At 49.1% G+C, this 9,158-nt stretch overlaps 1 protein-coding gene across 1 annotated transcript in view; it reads left to right on the top strand.

The window, feature by feature from the left end:
* PGM1 (phosphoglucomutase 1) overlaps window positions 1–8,174 on the top strand; it is a 15,065-nt gene extending 6,891 nt beyond the window's left edge. Inside the window, exons 6-11 of the mRNA XM_010143753.1 lie at window positions 243–397; window positions 988–1,103; window positions 4,248–4,383; window positions 5,954–6,137; window positions 7,206–7,340; window positions 8,069–8,174. Of these exons, the coding sequence (XP_010142055.1) occupies window positions 243–397; window positions 988–1,103; window positions 4,248–4,383; window positions 5,954–6,137; window positions 7,206–7,340; window positions 8,069–8,158 (816 nt within the window). The 3' untranslated portion in view covers window positions 8,159–8,174. The remainder of the gene's footprint in view (window positions 1–242; window positions 398–987; window positions 1,104–4,247; window positions 4,384–5,953; window positions 6,138–7,205; window positions 7,341–8,068) is intronic.
* Window positions 8,175–9,158: the final 984 nt, after the last annotated feature.

Below are 9,158 nucleotides of genomic sequence, written 5' to 3'. Positions count from 1 at the left end.
AACTGTCTTTAAGGAGCTTTAACGGCTGTGAAAAAGCAGCAGGAAGGTGAAATATGTAGAGGTCTGTAGAGGTGCTGCTGCTACTTAACTTTTTCAAACCTCTGTATTTGTTTCAGTACAGTAAAAAATTGCTCTGAGTCGTTGGGTTTATAGGCTGCGCCTGCCAACTCGAACAGCTTCTGCCATTGCAGCCTGCTTGTGCTGAGCAGAGGTGAGAGCTGTTTCTCTCTTGTCTTCACCAGGATCGCAACATGATTCTCGGGAAACACGGCTTCTTTGTGAACCCCTCCGACTCCGTCGCCGTCATCGCTGCCAATATATTCAGCATCCCTTATTTCCAGCAGACCGGAGTGCGGGGCTTTGCCCGCAGCATGCCCACCAGCGGGGCTCTTGACAGGTACTGTCTACCTCTGGGCGCAGTGGTGGAGGGGAGGGGAGCCCTGCCAAGCAGAGGGACTGCCCCTTTTTTTGTGTTTTAACCTGTCTCTGTAGTGGGGAGCAAGAGCATGGTCTGCCCGAGGGGTGAAGCAGTGCCAGGGCTGGCTGAGTGGTGAAATCTCATGTATGAAATCCTGTTTGGGGACTTTGGGCAGAGCTGGGCTCTGCTCTTGGCTCTTCCTCTTTTTTTACAGAGAGACCCAAACAAATGGTCCTTCCCACCCTTTTTTTTAAATTGGATAGTGGTAGTTTCTTTGTTAAATGCTCTGAGATCTACAACTTTAAACATGTAGCTCTTCTAAATCAATTTTTAGTTATTCTTTAGTTGCATGTCCCACCCACTTCCCAGACGTTATACAGGGCTTAAGTAGAGGATTGCTCATCGTAAAAGAATTGTTCGTCATAAAAAATTCAAAACAGGGGCATGACCCACCTCCAGTGTCACCCCAACAGAGATGCTTGGTAGCAAGTGAAGCTCCTGCTGCAGTATTTCGCGGGGGAGCACTGAGGGCCCAGCTGTGATGTGACTCAGCCTTCTTCCCTTTGAAGGGTGGCCCACGCTACAAAGATTGCTTTGTACGAAACTCCAACTGGCTGGAAGTTCTTTGGGAACTTGATGGATGCGAACAAACTGTCTCTGTGTGGAGAGGAAAGTTTTGGTACTGGTAAGTCACCGATGCTGATTTCACCCATAACGGGATTACTCCTCCTTTTAGTTCTGTGTTGTGCTGGTAGCTTGGGATTTATCTTTCATGTGTAGCTGTTAATGCTTTTGAAATAATAAAATAAAAAAGAAAGCTTGTAGGAATCACTGGTGGAAACGAAGACAATGCTTGAAGTTTTGTTAGGCAAGAGCTCGGTCTCCTTTCGGTTATTTAGGAAGGCATTGTAGATACGCAGGAAGTTTAAGGGCCTCTTTACTAGCCCGGTCATCGAGTCTATGGGGATTAAGTGCCGTGTTAAATGTATTTTTCAACTCCTGGTGGCCAGGAAAACCTTCTAAATGTTTTCATTTCTGGAAAGAAATATGGTTTGGAGCATGCAGTTTTATTAGGGGAGGTTTCAGGTCACTATTAAATCTCAGAGCTTAATAGGGCCCTCATTTTCCTGTTCTAAAAACAAGGTATGATTTATAAAGTTTAAATTAACACTCGCCTTTGAACAGTCTAAGCAAGTTATTAGGTTACTGAGAAACAAAGTGAACATCTTCAGGAATTTACTAGGGGTACACACGTGATGTTTGTGCATATTATTTGTGCAGAGGAGTTAAAACGAGCAGATTTTGCTCAGCACCGGAGCGACGTGCTCAGAACGCTCCATGCTCCCGGGAGGCCTCGGCGGTTTGAGTGCTCCCATGGCACCTACTAGCATGTTTTTAATGTGCTGACTGTGGAAACGGGACCTCCCCTGCCTGCGGGAGGTCAGCACCCAATTCCTGCACAAAGGCTGAGTTTTGTCTGGTCTGAATTCTCCCCAGGGTCTTGTTTTTCCTGAAGACGGGGGGCAGCTGGTAGGATATACAAGGCACAGAGTCTCGAGAGAGTTTAGGTTGGATGATTTCAGGCTCGAACCTTGTGTGCTTTCATTCCACCACCCCATATTTCAGCAAAACATTTTAGCTCCGTGCCTCACAGAGCAGAGATGGCCTTAAATCCCCAAATGCCTGAGCTTTTTGGAACTGGGGTGCACAACTTACGTGAAAGGAGTTCCCCAGCTTTTCTGTAGCAAAGGAACTGGCATCACACTGGCATGTTCCGGACGAAAGCAGTTTGCTGTGGGGATGGAGCAGTCTGCAGTGGCAATATTTGTGCAGTCAGATGCTATTCTGATACACGGGATCTGGTGCCAGGTTGGCAGGAAAGGCGAATTTCAGAAAATGGGATATCTGCATAAAGAAATCGTGAAGTAAATCACGAGTAAGGAAAGATTTTGGAGTTTTGCTCTGAATGATTTAATGCGTTAAGTTTATGTTCTGGACTTTGGCAAATGAGAAGGCACCGGCATTTCAGTAAATAAATAAAAACAAAAAGCAGCAAATGATTCAAGGAGCCACTGATAGGAGATGGTCTCTGAAGAGCAGCTCTCTGAAATCGTTTCCATCTTTTATTGTACGAGCAATGAGCTCAGGGTTCCTCTCCAGCCTCCAGCAGGTAAGTGATTTGACTCTACGAGTTAAAGTGACCGGTTCCATTTGCAGCAGGGGCTGAGAGAGAGGTTTGAGATTTCAGCTGTGCAGCATCATGCCCCAGTGGCCAGGGACTTAAGTACTTTTTGGGGGGACAAATTAAGAAAAGGCCCAGGAGTATTGGATTCCCCCCAATGCAAAGGCAGGGTTTGTCCATCTGGCAAACGGAATGAAAAGGGGCCAGGAAGGCTGTTTGATAATAAGTTAATGAGGAGTTGCCTGGAGCCGGCCAGAATGTGAGTGCTGAAGGGGAGAGAGGTGAAGGAGCAGCCAAGTAGACCCAGTAAAAATTGAAACAAACTGTGACCCGGTGGGACTGGAGTCCAGGAGCAATTAGAGTAATGCGACATGACAGAATTCCTGCTTGCTTTCTGGGGTATTTTATTCCAGCAATAAGTTGATACATCACATGGGACTCCTGTTTATTTAGCATTCCTCTCCATCACCTCTGCACAGCTCTCTCCGCTGTAAAGGACCGTGAGGGTAATTTATTGCTGCGTCCACAATGGTGGGATTTGTGTAAAGCAGTGTGTAACCCGTGCCCCAGCCCCCAGCCTTTTTTCCCCAGGTGACTGACCACTCTGGCAATTCTTGAGGGTGAAATGTCAGCTCTGGAGTGCTCTCTGCATCAGCAGGCGTACCCTGGCTCCTTGGGATTCCATTAATGCCTGTCTGGAGGTTTTCCAGAGCTCGAAGGACAAAAATCAGAAGTTGTGCATCTGGGGCAAGGCGCCGAACTTGCAAGCCAGAAGCGTGGAGCATGAGTTAGATGTATTCTGGGCTGCCACTTGATCCCTCGTTTAATTTAGGTGTTCAGGGTGCTGTCGGAGTTGCAACACCCTCTCGGGTTTCTCGAGAGCCTGGGTGCTGCGCAGTCCCTACCCCGCTGCTGGCAGCAGCCCCTGTCCGCTGTGTTCCCAGAGCAAGGGCCTGTGACAACCTTCTGCTCTCTGAGCAGGGCTTGCTTTGGGGGAACCCTCCTCTAGCCAAAACAGGGTCTTTCACAGCCTCCCTGTGCCTTTCAGGCGTGCGGGAGCGAGAGCAGGCACGAGGCGCTCTGTTGGTTTCCACACGTGAATGAAGTCCTTCCTGGCAGCGCCGTCGGCCATCCAGCAAGCTGCTCCGCTCTCAGTCATAGTGTAATTTTGGAGTTGTTAGGGTTTGGCTTCCTCAGCAAGGGCTGACATTTTTGTTGGTGCTCAGCCAGCATCTGTGCTGATCAGAGTGTGCTGATTTGGCAGATGGTACGGGACAGCTGCTTGAGGAGGTTGATGTTCATCCTTCCTGAGCTGTTCCTTTGCATGTTCCTGGGTTTTTTGATGACCTTTTTACTGTGCATTCCCCATTAGCTCCTTGGGAACAGAATTAAGGATCTGTGAACAATGAGTGTGTGTGTGTGTGCCTGTTAAAAGGGGCCGAATGTTTTATTTGGGCTATAGCGAAAAGCAGATGATATCTTGAACCGTTTTAACGATACAGCAGGGATCGAGCTCGTGAGATGCCTTCCATTTGTGCGTTTGTGCGGCTGCCAGTTGGATGAGGGAGAGGAGACAAGGTAGGGCCGTAGCACAGACTCTCGCATGAGAGGAGGTGGGAAATGTGTTTCTGCTGTGGCTCCCTGCAGGCTCTGACCACATCCGCGAGAAGGACGGGCTGTGGGCCGTGCTGGCTTGGCTGTCCATCCTAGCCACGCGCAAGCAGAGCGTGGAGGACATCATGAAGGATCACTGGCAGAAGTACGGCAGGAACTTCTTCACCAGGTGGGGAAGGTGCTCCCAATGCCTCACACTCACCTCTGTCCTGCATCCAGCCCTCCGAGGTCAGAGCCCCAGGCACTGAAGGCACCGGCGTGTGCTGCTGCAGCGCTGTTCCTGCCTCGTTGCACTCACTGCTTCTGTCCTGTTGGGGTAATTTAAAGCTCCCTGAGCAGTTTCCTGCAGTGTGCAATGTGCCCAGAGGTGTTTTAAAGACATGTGGAGGTGGTGCTGAGAGACAGGGGTTAGTGGTGACCTGGCAGTGCTGGGGGAATGGGGGGGCTCGAGGAGTTGAAAGGGCCCTTCAAACCGAAACAATTCCGTGATTCTAGATCTGGGTTAAATAAACCAGTGGGTATCACCTTTCACGACATCCAGTTTAGGACATTCTAAACATAAATCTAGTAGGTATCGAGGCCTGCAAAGTCTGTATGTTTTATATATGCAGGGTATCTTTTTTTCTTTTAATGGAGATTTTTTTCTTGCAAGAGTCTTTTTTGCCATTGGAACAGTATGTTTCTTGAGACCACAAATCACAAGGTAATTTGTAACGCCTTCAGTCACGGCAATGTCTCCTTGAATGGTTGTCCAGCTCCTAGGCCCTTCTTTATATTCAGGGTTGGACTAGATGACCTTTAAATGTCCCTTCCAAACCTAAGCCATTCCATGATTCTGTGATTTACCTGGCTGAGTTTCTGTTTACACCCCAAATACTCTGCTTTAAACTGTAGAGGTAGGAACACTGTCCAGAGTGAAAACATTAGGAATCTCTCAGCTTGGAAGACCTACATGAAAATTCTCTCTCAAAGTGACAAATGGAAAAGTTCGCCTTTTCCTTTTTTTTCCTCCCCTTCTTCTCCCCCTCCCCTGCTCAAAGTCAGGATCCATCTGAGACATTTAAAGCTGTGGAAAACATGCCAAGGTTTAGAATCAAAAGGCACTGGTGGAATGTCCGCAGAGCAAGCGAAGCGCAGCGGTAGGCAGGTTAGCAGGCCTGTGCCTGCTCCATCTCGCCAGCCAGGCAGAGCGGTGCAAATCACACTGGCCATCAGCGTACAACATCTCGGAGCCTGACGTGTGCTTCAGCCGCTCTCTGCTGCCTCTTGTACGGGGTGAACGAGATCAAAGCTGGCTCTGCCGCACTGGTGTATTATGGTGTACCGCAGCCACACCTGCGTTTTGCTGTGGGGCTGCACAGGAGGGTGTTCAGGCCAAGCTGTTATCACAAGGAAGCTGTTGAGATCCCATCAGCAGAGTTAGGATGAATTTTCTGCTGTCAGCATTGTGGGAATGCAGCTCTTCCTCTTCCATACGCCCAGGGCAAGACAGCATGGTTTGCGCTTTCATCCCTCCTGATACCAAATGCCTGTGGGATGTTGCAGTGCATCCCGCGGCTTTGTGTCACATCCCAGCTATTTCGCTGCATGCGAATCCTCCTCTCTTTCCTTCCCATCCTCTCCTCCAGTAAGGAGGTAGAGGACGTCTGTGGGGTACGCCACAGCGTTTAATTCACAAAACATTGCTACTCGTCACAGCCTCCCCTTCCTAATCCGTGTTTCGTGGTGACTGATTGCAGATACGACTATGAAGAGGTGGATGCAGATGCAGCAAACAAAATGATGAAGGATTTGGAGGCGGTGATGTTTGACCGCTCCTTTGTGGGGAAGCAGTTGTCATGCGGTGACAAAGTCTACACGGTTGAGAAAGCTGATAATTTTGAGTACAATGACCCTGTGGATGGAAGCGTCTCCAGAAACCAGGTGGGCAGAGTCTCACCTGGACTGATTGTGACCTCAGCATGGTGTATTTTGTACTTCATCTTTGTTCGTTGCGTTTTGCACCTGTTTTAAAGAGGAACGTTCCATTTGTCCCTTTGAAAATTTTTGCTGCCGTCTGTTTGCTGGTGAGATCCTGCCCTGCATGAGGGGAAATTGCTGCCTTGGAAGCAAAGGAAGGGTCTGGAGGCTGCTCCAGCCCCAGCAGGGCTTGGAGGGGAAGCAGAACTTTTCTGTAGCCAACCAGAAGGGGAATGTGTGTGGATGTGAGTGTGATGGAGCCCAGTTGATGGGGATCCTTTGGGCGATGGGGCAGCAGCTGAGCAACAGGTTTTCTGAATGAGGGTGTGAAACCTCACTGAAGCACAAGGCAAATCCCTCCTGTTCAGGTATTGTCTTGTGTCTAGCACCAGACCCCCAGGCTGCTGCAGGCAAGTCCTCCCTAGATGCCTTTGTCCCCGAGCTGGTGACACTCCTTGAGTTCTTGTCCTCAAGAGGGCAGGGAGCAGTGCAGAGCGGCTGTGCCAGGTGTGTGGGAGTGTCAGGAGTCTCACGTGAGATGAGAACCCTGTCACCAGAGATTATTGAAATAAAAATGTCCGGTCAGTGGATGGGTTTGACAGCACAGTGTGGGAGCACTGTGTAAGTGGGAAGGAATAATGGAGGGATCCTGCAGGAATGATTTCCTCACCTTTGGGGTGACAGGAGCGTTGTCTTTATGTCCTGTTTTCATGGAAGGGCAGTGGGTTGATAACGCTGTGTCTGATCAGCCCCTGGCTCTTGTTTCCCAGCAAGCACTGGGGCGAGGAACCTTACAGCCGCGATGTGCTTAGTGTTGAGGAGCTCTAGCAAGTTTTCCAGAGTGGTTTAGGAGGGACACTAGCTCCTCTGGGAGTGGGGGGAGAGTAACAGAGGAGCCCTCTGTGGCTGCCTGAAGCGGAGGAGCTCGGGAATCGTGCAGGTCAGGCACAGCCACGCTGGGTCTTGTGGAAAATACTTGGGCATACAAGAGGCATGTAGCTGAGAGGCTCTTCTCCACCTCTTTCTCACCAGGGCTTGCGGCTCATCTTCTCTGATGGCTCCCGCATCATCTTCAGACTGAGTGGTACCGGCAGTGCCGGAGCAACCGTGCGGCTATACATCGACAGCTATGAGAAGGACGCTCAGAAGATCCATCAGGACCCACAGGTAAGCATTGCACCTCAGCCGTGGCACCGCTGGCTCCCAACCTTCCGAAGAAACGTCAGTCTTTGCTTAGCGCTGCTTTGCTCAGAGCTGTGTGGAGGTATTTTGGAAGCAAGGGCTTTGGTATCTTTAATCCCGCTAGAAATAGGTTTATTTAACAAAAAAAGCTGTGTGGAACAAGTGTTACTCACCCAGAATCCCTCAGAGCTGCTCCTGCAGTCGCACATGAGCTTTCCTGTTTGTTTATGTGACACATGTGGCTTGTTGCGGGTGTGGGAGGACACTGCTTCAGTCCTCAACTGACTCTTTAGTTGAAGTGTTGCATCACCAGGGATAAAACAAGCTCATTTCCACACCAGGTTTGGGAGATGCTTGTTTAAAACAAATAAATGGGGGTAAAAGTTGGGTATAAGTTGGGTATAAGATGATGCTGACGTGTTCTGTACTAAGTTTAATGCATGTTCTTCACAGCATCATTTAAAAATGCTGTTGACCTCTCCTGTAGGCATGGGAGGAAATACTCCTCATCTTATATTCCCCAGCAAACAGTCTTTGAGCTCTTTGTGCATCACTTCCTGTGCCATTATTGATGAAAAGAGTAAAAGAAACCACATTCGGAGAGGCACGAACTGAACTTTTGCCCCGTTGCACCAGAAGGGTGGGCACGAGGTGCTTGGGCCACATGTGCCGCTCTGCGCTGCAGTTCTGAGCCATCTCCTTCCTTTCTGCAGGTCATGCTGGCACCTCTCATTTCTATCGCGCTGAAACTTTCTCAGCTTCACGAAAGAACCGGCCGCACCGGCCCGACCGTCATCACGTAAAGGCTTGGTCAGACACCGTGCCGGAGCGCGCCCCGAGTGAAGGAATCAGCCCCTCTGCACTTTTTCTGTCAAATCTATCACTAAAAGAGGAATATTGATTTTATCTCTGTATTTAAGAACGCTCCTGAACTGCGAAGGAGAGGCACTAAAACCCGACCCTGTCAGCACTCTGCGCATGTTGCTGTGCTGCTCCCCAGCTCACTTGGTTCAGCTCAGGCACTTCATTTTTCTTAAACAAAAGGCTCTAGAAATAATAGAGACAAAATTCTTCAGTAATAGAGAGGATTTTTTTCTATCTTGGAAACTTCCCTGGAAAAGAAGCACTTTATCTGTGTTAATATGTAGTCCCTTAAGTGCAGCGTCTCTGAATAAGCAATGGCTGTGTATCAGGGCAGGGTGGGTTTTGGTTACCTGGATTTTTCTCTTTCAGAAACAAATGATATAAAGCGACGTCCCTTTGCCCTCTGTGTAAGAACCACCCCACCACAAACCCTCCACCCAGAAATGAGCAATTACAAGCAGTGCGGGATATTAAAGCGATATGGGCTGTAATTACTGTTCAGCGCTGGTTTGTTTTCTTATGTCGTGACAGGCTCGCTTTTGAGGATCGTTGTGGTGAGCTTTTGTTTGGTTGTATGTGGATGGTCAGATCCTTGGAATGATCAGATTTGCAGGCATTAACATGCAATATCTTATCCAAGAGCACAGAGAGGGTCGCTTCAGAAACAGTTGTGGCTATTCAGTGTTACGGCCCTGCAGCAGCATTTTGCTGCTCTTTTCCTGGAGGCCATCTCCCTGAGTTCCTGCTCCCTGTCCATCCAGCTGACTTGGCCCTGGAGAGGACTAGATGTGCTTGGAGGTGACACCCTCCAGCAATGGAAAACAGCCCCAGGTAAATCCACAAGACCCCTTCACTTCACTCTCTCCTCTCAAGGCTCTTACAGCCTAAGCTGTGTTAATCAAAGTAGTCACAGTAGTGGGAATGAGTTCAGGTGACTTT

The sequence above is a fragment of the Buceros rhinoceros genome, unplaced genomic scaffold, assembly GCF_000710305.1.
Source record: "Buceros rhinoceros silvestris isolate BGI_N320 unplaced genomic scaffold, ASM71030v1 scaffold19109, whole genome shotgun sequence".
In the NCBI taxonomy this organism is placed as follows: Eukaryota; Metazoa; Chordata; class Aves; order Bucerotiformes; family Bucerotidae; genus Buceros; species Buceros rhinoceros.
This window is presented reverse-complemented; position numbering and strand designations above follow the sequence as displayed.